This window comes from Engystomops pustulosus, chromosome 3 (assembly GCF_040894005.1).
Source record: "Engystomops pustulosus chromosome 3, aEngPut4.maternal, whole genome shotgun sequence".
In the NCBI taxonomy this organism is placed as follows: domain Eukaryota; kingdom Metazoa; phylum Chordata; class Amphibia; order Anura; family Leptodactylidae; genus Engystomops; species Engystomops pustulosus.
The window spans coordinates 17,919,934-17,939,849 of NC_092413.1; the positions used below are offsets into that span (position 1 = coordinate 17,919,934).

General features: G+C 41.4%; 1 protein-coding gene and 1 long non-coding RNA gene across 2 annotated transcripts in view; both read right to left on the reverse strand.

The window, feature by feature from the left end:
- Window positions 1-2,042, reverse strand: part of PPP2R5A (protein phosphatase 2 regulatory subunit B'alpha) — a 51,972-nt gene extending 49,930 nt beyond the window's left edge. Inside the window, exon 1 of the mRNA XM_072140167.1 lies at window positions 1,791-2,042. Coding sequence (XP_071996268.1) covers window positions 1,791-1,938 — 148 coding nt within the window. The 5' untranslated portion in view covers window positions 1,939-2,042. The remainder of the gene's footprint in view (window positions 1-1,790) is intronic.
- A 3,218-nt stretch (window positions 2,043-5,260) lies between these two features.
- LOC140120414 (uncharacterized) overlaps window positions 5,261-19,916 on the reverse strand; it is a 62,021-nt gene continuing 47,365 nt past the window's right edge. Inside the window, exon 3 of the long non-coding RNA XR_011853773.1 lies at window positions 5,261-5,475. This is a non-coding gene — a long non-coding RNA (uncharacterized lncRNA). The remainder of the gene's footprint in view (window positions 5,476-19,916) is intronic.

A 19,916-nucleotide genomic window follows, 5' to 3' on the forward strand; every position in this document is an offset into this window, starting at 1 on the left:
AAATTTGATGCATCTTTAGACACTTTTTATTATCATGCGTCACATACTGGTTGGTTTATTTTGTACAAATAGTAAAAACACAAAAATTCTGGCACATGGTGTTGTAGTATATTAAAGGGGTCGTCCCAACACTTCCAGCAGGACCCACCTATTGGGCCATAGCATTTTTTGATTTGATGTCATGTGACTTTATATTGCACCGCATTTCTAGTCCAATGAGATTCTACATTGCTTAGTATGGCAAAGCCTAAGGTCCCCTCACAGCCCCCCTTCAAGTATGTGCCCCATTAATGAGTGCTCCATCTTATCGGTCTCATACCAGTGAATATCTGTCCCCAATACGAAGTACGATGGCCCAGTCTCCAGCCCATAAGAAGGCTGTCCCCATTACCTGGATGCAGATAGGTGCATGGCATTAATCAGTGTCCCTTCTTACTAGGCTCAGTATGTAAACTCCTATCTTTACGTGCCTCCCCTCATTTCAGGGTCACAGATAAAAGTACCCCACTAATGAGTGCTCTCTCTTACTATGTCCAATACATTAGTCTCCAACCCAAAAATATGTGGCCCTCAATACAAGCTATAATAGCCCAGTCTCCTGCTTATAAGCAAATGCCCCCCATTACCAGGTGACAGATAAGAGCACCCCATTAAGTGCCCCTTCTTTCCAGACACTGCAGATCAGCCTTCCATCATTAAGTAAACTTTTTTTTTTATTTGCGCATGGCAACCAATCAGAGCTTTAATTTTATAAACAGCTGTGGGAGAATGAAAGCTGAGCTCTGATTGGTTGCCATGGTCAACTAGAACAGTTCTACTCTCAGACACTTGTGATAAATCTCCCCCCCAATGACTATGTCCCTTCAATTAAGTAAATGCTCCCCCCTTTACCAGAACACAGATACATGTACCCCATTAATGTGGGCACCCTCTACTTGGTCCTATGGCTTAGTCTCTTCTAAATATGTGCCCCCCAATACTAGGTACACTGACTATGACCCTTCCCATTAGATACATGTACCCCACTAATGAGTCTAATATACCCCAATTACTTAGTCTCACAAATATAAATATGTGCCCCCCTCATTCGAATGGGGGCAGATAGGAGTGCCCCTCCCTACTAGACCCTGTGACCCATCCTCCTGCCCCCCACACTGCACAGGTTCTATACAGGGTGGAAATGACGGTCCGGTGTGTGATCCGCACACCCACCCGGGCCGCGATACGGGCAGGAATAGGACACACCCCATCTCTTTGCGGCTCCTGCCCAGGGACGTGACTCCACAGCCGTGTGCATGAGCCCATAGAAAGATATGGGGACGTATATGTTAAATAGAAGAACCCATCCGTAAAAACCTGTAGTGTGCACCTAGCCTTGGGGTGATGCCGCACATGGCGATTTGAACCCGGTTTTGGTCCCTTTTTAAGCAGTCCGTTAAAAAAAAAAAAAAAACAGCATCCTTTTTTCATAGGTTTGACCAATTATCTTAATTAAAACTGGTCAAAAACGGATGCGTTTTTTAACAGACTGCTTAAAAACTGACCAAAAACAGGTTCAAAACGCCACGTGTGGCATCACCCTTAGCTTATCTGTGACCCCAGACTGCCCCCACAGGTGTCCTTCCACCTCCTGCCAGCAGGGGGGAGCCTCACCCTTACAACCTGCCTGTACTTCCTCAACAGGACCTATAGGGGTCGCAGAGCAGGGCTCCTGCAGGGGGCGCCGCGGTGAGAAGCCCCTGTCAGCTCCGGGGCGCCCCCTGGCGGCCTGCACGCACATGACGCGTTACCTTTGAGCGGGGGCAGGGGGGACAGCTCCACCAGGGCCCCCTGTCCTCGGAACTGGGACGAGCCCTGCGACCTCTTCTGCCTCTGCGCCTTCCTCACAGACTTCCGCGTAAAACCGTCCACTTTCTCCGCGGCGGAGATCGCCGACATCTCGGAAGCGGCCAACTCTGAGTAATCCGGGTGTGCGCGGGCGGCTCCCACGGCGCCTCTAGCTCCTCTCAGTCGGACTTCTCCCCGCCATCCTCTCCGGGGTGAGAACTTTCACTTCACAGCGCAGCCTCCATACGGGAGAAGCCGGGGAAACCTGTGGCGGTAAGTCGGTAACTGCTGCCCGCACCGAGCGCTGCAAACTGACTGACAGCTCCGGCAGCCAATGGGAGCGCGGGAAGCGTCGTGACGTAGTTGAGGAATTTCTCTCTTTCCACCAGCTGGGGGCAGCAGAGCGCGGTGAATGGTGAGGGGCGGAGTTTATAGATTGACGTCGTCTTATCCCAAACTATAGAGGAAAATCTACGGCGAAGCTGTGCGCGTTGTCATGGAGATAAGGAACACGTGTGATCGACGGGCGCCTCAGCGAATAAGCTGAGCTGTTTGTAGCCGTCGCTCAATTCATTGACCAATCAGATGCGTGTATGCTTTTCAGCGGGAAATCAATGAGCGTCGAGTGAAAACTTGACAGAAAAAACATGTCAGTACATTTGATGACTGGAAACTGAAGTGTGATAGTAAATAAAAGACGCAAAAATAAATTAAATTTAAAACTGAATACATATTTGTAACCTATGAATTACCCCTTTGAGGTGTAAAATATGAGAGGAAGATTTCTTACAAAAACAGCGCCCCCGCCTCTCTGAAGGACGTGCGAGGTATTGAGAAAGTTCACTTAAAATGAGCTGCAATACCGCACACAGCCTACGGTCAGAGGTGGCGCCATTTCTGGAAGCAGCAACTTCTATCTGATTCTATCCAGCTCCAACTTCAGGATGCAGAGATTTCTTTCTTTTCTCCATCCTACATTCTGAGGGATATAACCTTGTTTTTTTTCCCACTGACGTTCCATTATGAGGGCTTGTATTTTTTGCAGGATGACTTATTTTTCAGTATGGCAACTTTAGGACATATGGAGTGAAAAAGAAATGTGCAGCAGTTCCGTAATTTAATGGATTCTTAATTCTAGATTCAGCAGGTTACCCATCCATGTCCTCATTCCGTACACTCCTATGGATTTGCATTATAAGTAGTACTTAAAACTTGTGAGGTCCCAGTGGTCAGACCTAGTTGATCTTTTGATAAGCCTCCCATAAGAGTGGGTTTTGTACCAAAAACTGTACCAATTTTATTTGTTATCCCCTATCCACAGGATAATAATAAGATCGGTGGGGGTCCTTCTACTCCATTTACTCAGCGAGAATGGGACACCCGTTTTTGTGAACTCCGGGGACCTCCCACCAATTAGATTGTTACCCTCTATAAAGTGGATAGGGGAAAACAATCAAAATTGGTACAACCACTTAAAGGGAAACTGGTAATTTGGGACACTAAAACCCACAGGTCCTTGCTCCAGGGGTTTTCAAGGCTTGAGCATTGCTGCAAGTGAAGCTGGTGTAGTACTCCCCTGCTTCAGTGTGCAAGCGCCATAGGTATGGGACATGCGCAGTGAAGCTGGGCTTTTATCCTGACTTCCGTGGGTCCTTGGCTATATCAGTATTATAGCCCCTGCAAGGTAGTTTGGAATTCACTTCCTTCATATGGTACTAGAATCAAGCTTCTTGGGGAATGGAGTCTGCATCTCTTCTACCTGTTTTCAAGACCTTTGGAGGACCTTCAAAGGTCCTGAAATGGATCTTGTGTATTAAAATCAGGAAAAAATGTCCAAGGATTTCATGGGGGAAAGTTCTTCTCTGTATAAAATTTAGTGGTTGGTGTGGGTGGCCATGGGCCCCCTAGAAGTCATGGGCCCTAGGCTACAGCCCAAACCACCCATATTGTGATCCACTATTACCAGCTTCATTTAAGCAAAGTGAAAAGGGAGGATCTTTAGATGTGAGTCTGATGTGCCTATTAGGACTCACATCTAGGTTAGTATAAATGTTTGTTTTTTTCTAATTGAGTCCAAGGACAGATTTCATACAGGATGATTTGGCACCCTAAACAACAGATCCATATGAGCCCCTGGTTGAGTTAGGGTCCCAAATCAATATAACAGGTTCTCTTTACTTCAACCAATAAAATGTGCAATAAATTGTAAACTACAGCCAGTCCCCGCGTTACGTACAGGTTAGGTTCTGTAGGTTTGTTCTTAAGTTGAATTTGTATGTAAGTCGGAACTGTATATTTTATAATTGTGACCCCCAGACAAATTTTTTTTGGTCTCTGTGACAATTGGATTTTAAAAATGTTGCATTGTCATCAGAACCACGATTAACAATAAAGCTTCATTGCAGACTCCTGTGATAACTGTTATAGCTCATTATTATAGCCTGGGGCTAAAGTACAGTAAATTTGTAACTAAGGGTCGTCTGTAAGTCACGTGTTCTTAAGTAGGGGACCACCTGTACAAGCTTTGCATCGGTAGCACAAGTGACTACAAGAACCTGTAATACAGCTCATCAGAGGAAAGTGCTTCCTTCTCCTCTTACTTTGGCCCTTATCATCCTCCTAATCTGCTTTTCAGATAGATATGAGATAGATAGTACAGAAGACATATGATACATATGAGACCGATAGATATGAGATAGATAGATATGAGATAGATAGATAGATAGATATATAGATATGGATAGATAGATAGATAGATAGATAGATAGATAGATATGAGATAGATAGATAGATAGATATGAGATAGATAGATAGATAGATAGATAGATAGATAGATAGATAGATAGATAGATATGAGATAGATAGATAGATAGATAGATATGAGATAGATAGATATGAGATAGATAAATAGATAGATATGAGATAGATAGATACATAGATATGAGATAGATAGATAGATAGATAGATAGATAGATATGAGATAGATAGATAGATATGAGATAGATAGATATATAGATATGGATAGATAGATAGATAGATAGATATGAGATAGATAGATATGAGATAGACAAATAGATAGATAGATAGATATATAGATATGGATAGATAGATAGATAGATATGAGATAGATAGATAGATAGATAGATATGAGATAGATAGATAGATATGAGATAGATAGATAGATAGATAGATAGATAGATAGATAGATAGATAGATAGATATGAGATAGATAGAGAGATATGAGATAGATAGATAGATAGATATGAGATAGATAGATAGATAGATATGAGATAGATAGATAGATATGAGATAGATAGATAGATATGAGATAGATAGATATGAGATAGATAGATATGAGATAGATAGATAGATAGATAGATAGATAGATATGAGACAGATAGATAGATATATAGGAGATAAATAGAACTGCAAGTAAAATGTATGTTTTATTCGGCTCAAATTCACTTTTTATAGATGTGAGATGTTTTTCCTGAATGTTTTCTCTTTTTCTATTGAGCATTTTCTTGGCATTCTTCGCAGATTGTTCTTCTTCAGGGCTTTCTCCAAGTCTAGAAATACTTTCCCCTGAATACACTTTATCCCTTTGTTTGCAAGAAGAGTAATTTGTTGGCCGGAATCTGGGGGTTTCTGTAAATAAAGTATAAATAATAATAATAAAAAACTTGGCAATAATAAGAAGCATCCCCTGGCTATCCTCCACATACCCTCTGCAAGATAATAATATTTAAAGGGGATGTGTCATCAAAAAGCAACAGAATATAAGGCAGATTTTTATTATAAACATTTTTTTATATTGTGGATATGTTCCCCTTTAACACGGCTGCTCACTTTCACTAAGTTTTCTCTCATCTGTAAGATTGTAAATTTAAAGGGTTTGTCTGGGATTTGAAGAATATTGGTTCAGTGGTCAGTAAATCTTTATCAAAATTTGCATAAAGGAATAGTGATGTCACAGTACACAGATTAAACACAGTGATGTCACAGTACAGGAGACAACAAGTGATATCACTGTACATAGATACTACACAGCGATAACACAGTGCACATGTCACAGTACAGGGATAATACACACAGTGATGTCACAGTACAGAGATAATACACACAGTGATGCCACAGTACAGAGATAATACACACAGTGATGTCACAGTACAGGGATAATACAAACAGTGATGTCACAGTACAGAGATAATACACACAGTGATGTCACAGTACAGGGATAATACACACAGTGATGTCACAGTACAGAGATAATACACACAGTGATGTCACAGTACAGAGATAATACACACAGTGATGTCACAGTACAGGGATAATACACACAGTGATGTCACAGTACAGGGATAATACCCTGTTTCCCCTAAAATAGGACATCCCCCGAAAATAAGACCTGGTAGAATTTTGTTCAAGCTTAGAAATATAAGGCCTCCCCTGAAAATAAGACCTAGCGGCAGCCATTACTACGGCTCCCCCCAGACTGTACATTAGTAGTAGTAGATCATTTAGATACAGCAAGAGGTTGTGACATGGGGAAGAAATCATGGGATAAAATCAATGACTGTTGTGCTGCAAATTTGATACCAGCAGCTGCCAGGATAAGAAGGGCTCATTTAAGGAAGGTGCTATTGCTAAACATGATAGATTGGGGCCAATGATTTCAATAGAAATTGAGTCACAAGAAATTCTGCATGAAATAAGTTTGGGGAGTTATAAGGATGTTAGAGAAGTTGATTTTTTGTTCAACAATAAATATGAATTTTTTTTTCATGGAAATATAAGACGCCCCCCGAAAATAAGACCTAGTGCCTCTTTAGGAGTAAAAATTAATATAAGACACTGTCTTATTTACGGGGAAACAGGGTACATACAGTGATGTCACAGTACAGGGATAATACACACAGTGATGTCACAGTACAGGGATAATACACACAGTGATGTCACAGTACAGAGATAATACACACAGCGATGTCACAGTACAGACATAATACACACAGTGATGTCACAGTACAGAGATAATACACACAGTGATGTCACAGTACAGACATAATACACACAGTGATGTCACAGTACAGGATAATACACACAGTGATGTCACAGTACAGGATAATACACACAGTGATGTCACAGTACAGGGATAATACACACAGTGATGTCGCAGTACAGGGATAATACACACAGTGATGTCACAGTACAGGGATTATACACACAGTTATGTCACAGTACAGGGATAACACACACAGTGATGTCACAGTACAGGGATAATACACACAGTGATGTCACAGTACAGGGATAACACACACAGTGATGTCACAGTACAGGGATGATACACACAGTGATGTCACAGTACAGGAATAATACACACTGTGATGTCACAGTACTGTGATAACACACACAGTCAGTGATGTCACATTACATAGATAATACACAGTGATGTCACAGTAGATAGATAATACACATAGTAATGTCACAGTACAGGGTTAATATACAAAGTGATGTCACATCACAGGAATAATACACACCGTGATGTCACAATAGAGGTATAATACCCACAATGATGTCACAGTACAGGGATGATACACACAGTGATGTCACAGTACATGGATAATACAGTGCTATCACAGTACAGGAATAACACACATAGTGATGTTACAGTGCAAGGATAATACACATAGGGGGTCATTTACTAAGGGCCCGATTCGCGTTTTCCCGACGTGTTTCCCTGAATATTTCCGATTTGCGCCGCTTGTACATGAATTGCCCCGGGTTTTTGGCGCACGCGATCGGATTGTGGCGCATCGGGGCCGGCATGCGCGCGACAGAAATCGGGGGGGCGTGGCCGAACGAAAACCCGACGTATTCGGAAAAACCGCCGCATTTAAAAACCGAAAATGTGTCGCTTGGGGAGCGCTCACCTTCACCTTCTATGGGATGGTGTATTCCGGGGCGTTAAGATTATTTTCGGCGCTGCAGCGCCACCTGGTGGACGGCGGAGGAACTACCATCTTAAATCCCAGCCGGACCCGAATCCTGTGCAGAGAACGCGCCGCTGGATCGCGAATGGGCCGGGTAAGCAAATGTGCCCCATAGTGTTGTGGTATATAGCCTGCCCCCCCCCCCCCCTGTAGTATAAAGCCATGCCCAAAAAATAATAAAATAATACTCACCTACCTGCGCTCCCTGGAGCCCCATGGTCTGTCCCACATCGACGACTTAGTCTCACTCTAGGACCAAAGCACGCGGCTGCCGCTGATATCATTGCTCAGGTGCCGCCTGGGTCCTAGAGGGCACTGTCTGCGCACAACAACCAGCATTATGCGTATCTCAAAGATACACATATCCCTGGTCACTATGGGGGCTGGGATGGCGCCCCAGGATGGGAGACGAGGGTAGCGCCCTAGGCGATCGCCTACCCTTGCCTAACCCTCGTCCCGGCCCTGCATACTGTGATGTCACAGTACAGTGATAATACACAGTGATGTCACAGTACAGGGATAATACACACAGTGATGTCACAGTACAGAGATAATACACACAGTGATGTCACAGTACAGGGATAATACACACAGTGATGTCACAGTACAGAGATAATACACACAGTGATGTTACAGTACAGAGATAATACACACAGTGATGTCACAGTACAGGGATAATACACACAGTGATGTCACAATACAGGGATAATACACACAGTGATGTCACAGTACAGGGATAATACACACAGTGATGTCACAGTACAGGAATAATACTCACAGTGATGTCACAGTACAGAGATAATACACACAGTGATGTCACAGTACAGGAATAATACTCACAGTGATGTCACAGTACAGGAATAATACTCCATTAATTATAATTGCAGTTCAATTTCATCCAAGTGAATACCTGCAATACCAGAGCCAACCCATGCACAGGGAGTGGCAGTGTTGCTGGGAAAGAAGTGTAATGTAATCTCAATGAATTTAGCATTTTATGTTGATTTTTTCAACAGAACAGCTATAATGCGGCTTATTTACTAAGGGTCCGCAGATCGCTTTTTCATTGGTTTTTCAAAATTTTCGGTATTTTTGCCACTGTGACAGGTATTTAACTTGGGATTGTGTCGCACATTATCGGATTGTGGCGCTATCGCGCTGGCTTTCATGCGATAGAAATGGGGGGGCGGACCGTCTGACGATCCGACTGATTCGGACAGAACGCGGGATTTAAGATTCAATGGGGCAGATTTACTTACCCAGTCCATTCGCGATCCAGCGGCGCGTTCTCTGCGCTGGATTCGGGTCCGGCCGGGATTTATTAAGGTAGTTCCTCCGCAGTCCACCAGGTGGCGCTGCTGTGCTGAAGAGCATCGGAATACACTGGAATACACCGAGCCGGGCCGAGTGAAGGTAAGTGCAATTTTCGCGACACATATTTTTTTTAAATGCGGTGGTTTTTCCGAATCCGTCGGGTTTTCGTTCGGCCACGCCCCCCGATTTCTGTCGCGTGCATGCCGGCGCCGATGCGCCACAATCCGATCGCGTGCGGCAAGATCCTGGGGCAATTCAGGGAAAAACGGCGCAAATCAGAAATATTCGGGTAACACGTCGGGAAAACGCGAATCGGGCCCTTAGTAAATGACCCCAATATGTCTAATTACAGATGAAATTTCCAAATTGTGTTTTGAACAATGAAGAATATTTTCCTTTAATATTTTGCTAAATAAGTTGACCATTCCACTACAAAGGAATTCATCTAATGAGATGCGGAGGAGATGCGGAGCAGCGATTAGGTGCGGTATTAGAAACAGATGCTTGAATTATTTAAAGGGATAATTTAATATAACAAATGTCACAGTGCAAATTATTGTAAAGGTCACCAAACTCTGCTGGGAGACTGCCATTAATATAACACATCCTCATCACCGAGCCAAAAATCTGCAAGAACAGATACAGGGGGAAACAAGTATTTAGTCTTTAGCCACCAATTGTGTCTACATCATAGGTACAACCTCAACTATGAGAGACAAAATGATAAAACAAATCCAGAAAATCACAATGTCTGAATTTTTAAAGACTTTATTTGTAAATTATGGTAAAAAAAATAAGAATTTGGTCAGTAATAAAATGTAACGTTCAAGTGAAACGTGTTCTGTAAGTCTTCACAAGGTAGGTACACACTGTTGCTGGTATGTTGGCCCAATCCGCCATGCAGAAGATGTTTTTGGGTTGTCGCTGGGCAACACAGAGTTTCTACTCCCTCCAAAGGTTTTCTATGGGGTTGAGATGTGGAGACTGGCGAGGCCACTACAGGACCTTTAAATGTTACTTATGAAGCGGCTCCTTCATTGTCCTGGTGGTGTGATGGGGATCATTGTCATGCTAAAAGACCAGGCCACGTTTCATCTTGCTGCCCTTGCTGATGGAGCGAGGTTCGCACTCAAAATCTCACAATACATGCCCCATTCATTCTTTCATGTACATGGATCAGAGATCCAGCCCCTCGCCATGACGTTGCCACCCCATGCTTCACAATTGGTCTGGTGTTTTTTAGATGCAACTCAGAAGTCACTTTCCTCCAAACGCAACATGTTGGGGCTCAGTTACTAAGGGTCCTGCGGCCGCACTTTGGTAGGATAGTCCGACGATTTCCAGTCTGCGCTGCATTTAGCAGAGGATTTTGTCACATGCGACCAATCATTTGCAAATAAATTCTTTAAAAAATCAGATAATGTGATGTCCTGGTTTTGTTTTCAATTTTTTTTTCTTTCATAGTTGATCTTGTACCTATGATGTTAATTACAGGCCTCCATTATCTTTTAACCCCTTAACGCCGAAGCCACTTTTCACCTTCCTGACACGGCCCATTTTTTCAAATCTGCCCTGTGTCACTATAAGTGGTTATAACTTTGAAACGCTTTAACATATCCAAGTGATTTTCAAACTGTTTTCTCGTGACACATTGTACTTCATGTTAGTTGAAAAATTTTGGTGGTATGTTTTGCATTTATTTATGAGAAAATCAGATATTTGGTGAAAATTTTGAAAAATTCTCGTTTTTCGAACTTCAAAATGTTCTACTTTTTCCACACATAGTCATAACAGCAAAAATATTTAATAACTAACATTCACCGAATGTATACTTTATGTGGACATGGTTTTTTATGCATACTCTTATATTTGTAAGATGTTATGGGGCTTTGAACGTTAGGTGCGATTTTTCACATTTTCATAAAAAACTAAAAATCCTGCTATTGAGGGACCTGCTCTGGTTTCAAGTCACTTTGAGAGGCCTAAATAAAAGTAAAACCCCATAAATTACCCCATTATAGAAACTACACCCCTCAACGTACGTGAAACTACTTTTATGAAGTTTGTTAACCCTTTAATTTTTTTACAGGGGTTAAAACAAAATCCAATACAATTTTAAAAGTAAATTTTTTTTGGCTAAATTAATATGTTTTTCAAAAAATGTACACATTTTCAGTGGATAAAATACCAAAATGTTCCGCAAAATTTGATACCCAATCCCTCCCGGGTATAACAATACCCCATATGTGGTGGTAACCGGCTTTATGGGCACACGCCAGGGCATCGAAGGGAAGCTGCGACATTCAGAGCAGATTATGCATTGTCACTTTTTATTGGCTTTACAATCTTTATTTTTTTGGCAATTTGGACATATAAAGGCTTATTTTTTACGACATGAAATGCAATTTACAAATATTTCATTTTAGTGGGTCATTAGCTTTTTGATGAGATTTTATTAACTCTTGAATGTATGGGTGAAAAGAAAATTGTCAATTTTGGTTTCCTTTCTTTTAGTATTTTATGGGGGTCGTACACCATAGACTAAAAATACTATATTATATTTATTCTACAGATCACTACGATTACGGTGATACCTCATTTATATAGTTTTTCATTTATTTTTACAATTTTACTGTAAAAAAACTAATATAGAGGAAATCTCATTTGTTTTGCATCGCCATCTTTTCAGAGACGTAACTTTAATAATTTTTGGTTGAAAGAGCTAGTTTAGGGCTTATTTTTTACGTGTTGAGTTGTCCTTTCAATTGGTACCATTTTGGCGCACATAACTTTTTTTGATCACTTTTTAGAACATTTTTGTGAAGAGATTTTATGAAAAATGAAAATTTTTGGCAAGTTTTTCGTCTTTTGTTTTTACGGCGTTCACCGAGCGGGCCCAATAATGTTTCTGAGTTATTCTACGGATTGTTACGGACGCGGCGATACCAAATATGTGGGGATTTTTGGCGATTTTGTGTTTTTTTTTTACTTTATTACATGTGTATAGGGAATGTTTGTGTTTAGGGGACTTTAACTTAATTTAATTAATTCTTTTTATTAAAAAATGTTTTTATTTAATGTTTTTAACTGTTTTTATTCATTTTTACAGGTTAGCTTGAACAAGCGATCCACTGATCGCTTGTTCAAGCTATTCCTCACCTTACACAGTGTAATACAGATGTATTACACTGTGTAATGTAACACACTGAGCATGTCACAGCCGGGTCCTGCAAGAAGGCAGGATCCGGCACCAAGAAGCAGATCGCTGGGATCGAAGCAGCGGATACCCCCCCCCCCCCGGTAAGCACCGCGGAGGGGGTCCGATTCTTGTGAAATGCCCCTAACACACCATGGTCAGGTTAACACCCGCGATCGGAGAAATCTCCAGTCGCGGGTGTTAGAGGTGGGTGTCGGCTATAATATATAGCCGACACCCGCAGCTTCTGGCCCCGGCTCCGTTGAGGAGCCGGGGCCAGAAGTTTGACGTAATACTACTGCATTTTGAGGGAACGCACCTCCTGTGATGCAGTACTATTACGTCAAATGTTGGGAAGGGGTTAAATGGAAATCTACCAGCTGTAGCTACACTGATGCAGAAACATATCTTGTTTAATCCCTGAACTGAGTGGTTTTACTCAAAAAACAATTTTAAAATTCTGGACCTTGAGAAAGCTGAGTGCATACTGGCTGCTGTGTATCACTGAACTTCCTAAACTCTCCAGACAGGACTAATCAACCTGAGCTTAACACCTTAGCGCTCTGCGCCGTAGCTGTACTGCGCTGAGTCCCGCGATTAGCGCTCAGCGCAGTACAGCTACGGCGCAGAGACGATGCCGGTTCAGCGCTGTATAGCAGCCGAACCGGCATCGCTAGCCGCGGGATTTCAGCGGTAATCTACCGCTGACATCCCCGGCTAACACCCGCGGTCGGAGTGGTCTCCGATCGCGGGTGTTTAACCCGTTAAATGCCGCGGTCAACGCGACCGCGGCATTTAACATGCCTTCTGGGGGTCTTTACCCCACGATCGCCCCCCCCGCACCGTTTTCGGGGGGGGGCGATCGCTGTTTTGGCTCCTCTGGGGTCCGATCGGGACCCCAGAGAAGCCTTGGAGGGTTTACCTTTAAGATGGCGTCTGTGACGTCATCTTAAAGGCAAAGTGTCAGCCTATGCATCTGCATAGGCTGGCACTGATAATACCCTGCAATACATTAGTATTGCAGAGTATTATCAAGAACAAGCAATCAGATGATTGCTTGTTCATATCCCATGGTGGATCAAGTAAAAAAATGTAAAAAAAAAGGTTTTTCAATAAAAAATTACTTTATAAATCACTAAAAATGCCCATAAGCCCCAAAACATATAAAGAGACATATAACACTCAAAAAAGTCTAAATCATAACACAAACCCCACATATATAGTATCACCGCGTCCGTAACAATCCATAGAATAAAACTAAATAACTATTGAACCCATATGATGAACGCCGTAAAAAAAACCGTCAAAAACCCGCCAAAAATTATGATTTTTACCTATTATATCCCACTAAAAATGCAATAAAAAGTGATCAACAAAACATATGTACTCCAGAATGATATTGTTGCAAAGAACAACATGTCCCGCAAAAAACAAGCCATCAACCAGCTCTGTAGCCAAAAACGTAACAATGTTATGCCACTTGGAAGACGGCGATGCAAAAATGATAGATTTTTCCCCACATTAGGGTTTTATTTGGCAAATTTAGTAAAACATAAGAAAAAATATTCATGTCTGGTATCCCCGTAATCGTATCGACCCATAGAATAAAGATAACAGGATTATTAGGATATACGGTGAACACGGAAAAAAAAAAAAGTAAAAAATCCAGTACAGAATTGATGCTTTTCTACTCATGACCTCAAAAAAAGTTCCAAAATTTTCAACAATAGGTGATACCATCCCCAAAATGGTAACACTGGAAAAAGCATCTCGTCCCGCAAAAAAAATGCCGTCACATGGCCCAAATAACAGAATAGCGAAAATTTTATAGCCTTCAAAAGGGGGCAACCAGAAAACTAAAATCCTGGCAGCTGCAGCGCCCTCCTTCCCTTCTGCGCCTCGCTGTGCCCCCATAACACAAGTAACGGCCACGTGTGGGGGGTCGCTGCATTCAGGAGAAATTGTAGAACAAATTTTATGGTGAGTTTTCTCTTTTTATCTTTTGGAAATGTGTAAATTTTAGGGCTAAATGAACGTATAACCGACAAAATTTGATAAATTTGAAATTTCTAAATTTCACCGCCATTTTGATTCAATTACTATGAAGATCTCAAGGGGTTAACAATCTTTGTAAAAGCTGTTTCTGATAGTTTGAGGGGTGCAGATTTGAAAATGGGTTGGTTATATAGGGGGTTTTGTTGCTAAATATGTAAAATTTGATTTCAAACAGTATTTATCCCCAAAATAGTCAATTCCGAAAATACGGAAAAGCGCTATTCGATTTGTAAGCCGCGTGACGTCAAAATAAATTATCCAAACATTTCAAAAATTATGAAAATGTAAAGTAGACAAATGGGAAATGTTATTCTGCAAGTTATTTAGGTGGTAAATCTATCTGCCTGAAAACGCGGTGATTTAGAATTTCGAAAATGGCAAATTTTTCTAAAAATTCATCATTTTTTTCTTTTTTTTGTAAATAAACGCAAAACTTATCAGCCAAAATTTACCACTAAAATGAAGTACAACATGTGGGGAAAAAACAATCTCAGAATCGCTTTGATAAGTAACAGCGTTCAAAAGTTATTACCACAGGAAGAGACACTGGTCAAATTTAAAAAAAAAGTTGCGAGCCTTAACCTGCAAACAGGCTGCGTCCTTAAGGGGTTAAAGATGGCTTGTTTCATGGAGAGCTCCATTGACTGCATGTTTTCTTCACAGAAAAATCTTCCAAATGCAAGCGGCACACCTCAAATCAACTCCAGGTCTTTTATCTGCTTAAATGAGAATTATACCGTATAATTAGGAATTTACCCACACCTGCCTATAAAACAGCCTTTGAGTCAATTTTCCAATTACTTTTTGGTACCTTTACAAACAGGGTGTCAAATGTTGTAGGGCTGAAACAACTAAATTTTTCATCCAATTTAATGTGGATTCCCTCATATAAAAACTGAAATTCTGGAATTTCTGTCCATGTCCATTATATACCTATAACTAGAATATGTTTCAGTAAACAGCGTCCAAATATTTATGGACCTAACTGTATATAGCATCACCTGAGTTCTGTATACAGCCGAAAGTGATGTCATGGCATGAATGGTCTCAAATTTTGAATCCAAATTATTTTCCCTGAAAAAAATCATCTATGTTTTGTATTCTAATGCAGAGTTTCAGTGGATCCCTGGAAAAGTCTAAACATATGAGGACCCAAGAAGGGAAATTTTTATCTTTCTGGAAGTGTGAAATCTGAGTTAAAACAAATATTTCAACTTCGGGTTTCTGGATTATGCATTATCGTCCTAGAACAGGAAACCCGGCTGTCAAGAGGAATTAGGATCGTAGCTTGTACATAGATTTATTACTGTCACATATCAGCTCATGGTCACTATGAGGAATTCCATGTAGTCCAGATATGGAGGGGAACCTGGGGTAGGTGCCTACACCTGAGTATATTCACTTCTGCTCTATTTACTGTCTATTGGACTGCCAGAACTAGCATGGTACAACAGATATGTCCAGCAGTCCCACTGCTCAGAGAACCTGTGTACTGGGTCGGCTCCAGGTGTCTATAAGCCCCTGGGCGACAGAGCCTCAGTGGGCCCCTTTGCAGTGGACTCATGTGGCAACATTAACAATTTAGAAACTAAAACTCCGCCTGTTCCCTAAAATATTCTCTAGTTTATCATACCAAACCCCATCATGGTTATATTATATAAAGCCCCCCTCACCCCTTATGGATTCCTTATGTACAGCCTTATGTGGACCCCCCCAGCAGCCCTCGGCCTTGACAATTGTATATTGCACCTGTATGCACACAGAGCAATACTACTACTCCTATTCTGTATATATGGGCACAGCACAATACTACTACTCCTATCCTGTATATATGGGTACAGCACAGTACTACTACTCCTATCCTGTATATATGGGCACAGCACAGTACTACTACTCCCATCCTGTATATATGGGCACAGCACAGTACTACTACTCCTATCCTGTATATATGGGTACAGCACAGTACTACTACTCCTATCCTGTATACATGGAAACAGCACAGTCCTACGGCTCCTATCCTGTATATATGGGCACAGCACAGTACTACTACTACTATCCTGCATATTTGGTTACAGCACAGTACTACTACTCCTATCCTATACATGGGCACAGCACAGTACTACTACTCTTATCCTGTAAACATGGAAGCAGCACAGCACAGTACTACTACTCCTATCCTATATATGGGCACAGCACAGTACTACTACTCCTATACTACATATATGGGTACAGCACAGTACTACTACTCCTATACTATATATATGGGTACAGCACAGTACTACTACTCCTATCCTATATATGGGCACAGCACAGTACTACTACTCCTATACTGTATATATGGGTACAGCACAGTACTACTACTCCTATCCTGCATATATGGACACAACACTGTACTACTGCTCCTATCCTGTATATATGCACACAGCACAGTACTGCTACTCCTATCCTGTATATATGGGCACAGCACAGTACTACTACTCCTATCCTGTATATATAGGCACAGCACAGTACTACTACTACTATCCTGTATATATGGACACAGCACAGTACTACTACTCTTATCCTGTATATATGGATACAGCACAGTACTAATAATCCTATCCTGTATATATGGACACAGCACAGTACTACTATTCCTATACTGTATATATGGGTACAGCACTGCACTACTACTCTTATCCTGTATATATGGATACAGCACAGTACTAATAATCCTATCCTGTATATATGGGCACAGCTCAGAACTACTACTCCTATCTTGTATATATGGGCACAGCACAGTACTACTACTCCTATCCTGTATATATGGGCACAACACAGTACTACTACTCCTATCCTGTATATATGGGCACTGCACAGTACTACTACTCCTATCCTGTATATATGGATACAGCACAGTACTACTACTCCTATCCTGTATATATGGGCACAACACAGTACTACTACTCCTATCCTGTATATATGGATACAGCACAGTACTACTACTCCTATCCTGTATTTATGTGCACAGTACTACTACTCCTATCCTGTATATATTAGCACAGCACAGTACTACTACTCTTATCCTGTATATATGAGCACTGAACAGTACTACTACTCCTATCCTGTATATATGGATACAGCACAGTACTAATAATCCTATCCTGTATATATGGACACAGCACAGTACTACTACTCCTATACTGTATATATGGGTACAGCACTGTACTACTACTCTTATCCTGTATATATGGATACAGCACAGTACTAATAATCCTATCCTGTATATATGGGCACAGCTCAGAACTACTACTCCTATCTTGTATATATGGGCACAGCACAGTACTACTACTCCTATCCTGTATATATGGGCACAACACAGTACTACTACTCCTATCCTGTATATATGGGCACAGCACAGTACTACTACTCCTATCCTGTATATATGGATACAGCACAGTACTACTACTCCTATCCTGTATATATGGGCACAACACAGTACTACTACTCCTATCCTGTATTTATGTGCACAGTACTACTCCTCCTATCCTGTATATATTAGCACAGCACAGTACTACTACTCTTATTCGGTATATATGGATACAGCACAGCACTACTGTTCTTATCCTGTATATATGGGCACAGCGCAGAACTACTAATCATATCCTGAATATATGGGCAAAGCACAGTACTACTCCTCCTATCCTGTAGTGATGGGCAAATCCACTTAAGGTAATTATTTTCCCTATATAATATATATACATTCTAGTTCTACCCCTTTTTTTACTCTTTACCCTTTCCACCTCTGAATTCAATGCTAAGTCCATCTTGAGAGATTAGACAGATTTACAGCCTCTCTTCTTATGTAACATTTACAGTGTCATCCCCAATTAGGTAAATCACATTGGTGTAACCTGTCATTGCTGGGCCTTAAAGGGGTTGTCCGGTCACAAGGTACAGGATAACGTTATGATCGATGGGGCTCCCAGTGGTGGTACATCAGAACAGAGGTCTGTTGTACCCCAAATGAACAGATAAGCTGGTCACACTTACACTTGTTTTTATCTCTGTGGCGTTGGTGGAGATATAGCAGGGCGCAATACTCGGTTACTTCCATTAATGTAATACGCAGTGAATGGGGTGGGAGAGAAAACCACTTTTCTTATAATCCGTGGAGATCTCACCATTGGCATCGGCAGATAGGAGATAACTTGTTGAGACTGGACAACCCCTTTAACCCCTTTTAACTCTCCTGCTGCAGCTCCTCCTATTCATCAGAGCTCAGGCATGTAAACAAGGATCCATGAAGAGTCTGCAGACAGCACTTAAAGGGGTATTCTCATCTGGGCACTCAAATTCAGTTTCATTAATCTGCCATATGTAAACATTTCTTCAATTAGATGTTAATTAAAAAAAATGTTCCTGTGTGAAGATAATTTCTCATAAATGTAGTCATGTTGTCCCTTAGAAACGAGATGGCTTCCTCGGATACGGCCACCTCTGCTGGAGGGATTGCACAAAGAAACAAAAGGTTATTGTATATAAAATGTCCTGGAGTTACTACATGTCGCACAGCCGTCCTGTGGTAATGATTGCTGAATCCTGGGGGTCCGGAAGGACTCTATAGCGCAAGTCTGGCCACCGCTGCCAGAGTGTGACGTGGTCGTATCCGAGGAAGCCATCTCGTTTCTAAGGGACAACATGGCTACATTTATGAGAAATTATCTTCACACAGGAACATTTTTTTAATTAACATCCAATTGAAGAAATGTTTACATAAGGCAAATTAATTTAATTAAATGTAAATGCCCAGATGGGAATACCCCTTTAAGTAAGTAGCAGGACTGCTTAATCACTTGATGAACATTCAGGGTTTATTATTAAGGCAGTAAAGGCCAATGGGCAACTTATGTAAAAGAGTGGCCAACCCCTTTAAACTCTCCCCCCAGTACAGTAGGTGCAATATGCTTCGTCCCAGGTACAGATTTAACTATATTATAATTTTTATTATCTTGATAAATTAGCACCAATGCAGGAGTCACATTTTCGGCCTCTTTGGGGAAGAAGCTTGAATGGCAAAGAGAGACATGATGTAACGCCTGCGACTCATTAGAGGCTTCACATCCTACAATCCTGTTGATTGAAAAGCAAATTGGATTTTCTAAGTCTAATGTTATCCCGAAGATAAGGGGCAATCTCCAGCTATTACTGAGCGCGGCGCCAATCACTGCCTATGCAGCCCTGCTACTTGTTCAGCAACATCTGGAGAGACACATGCTCCCCTATGGCTGCGGCTGAGAACCCGGGGAGAAGAGATTATGTGACAAGAGAGCGGTAAGCCAAGAGCAACTCACCGGCGGCATCACAATAACACAATCACCCAGGTGGATAATCTACTACAGGTTTACGCTAGGGAGTAATGGGAACCAGAAGGAATTTTTAATTTTAGTGGTTTCAAGCTTCATCAAGATTAGGAAAAAAAATTCTCAAATCTAAACAAATCCCATTATTCTGACATGAGATTGCTCTTGTGTACATACTATTTATAGAGATAG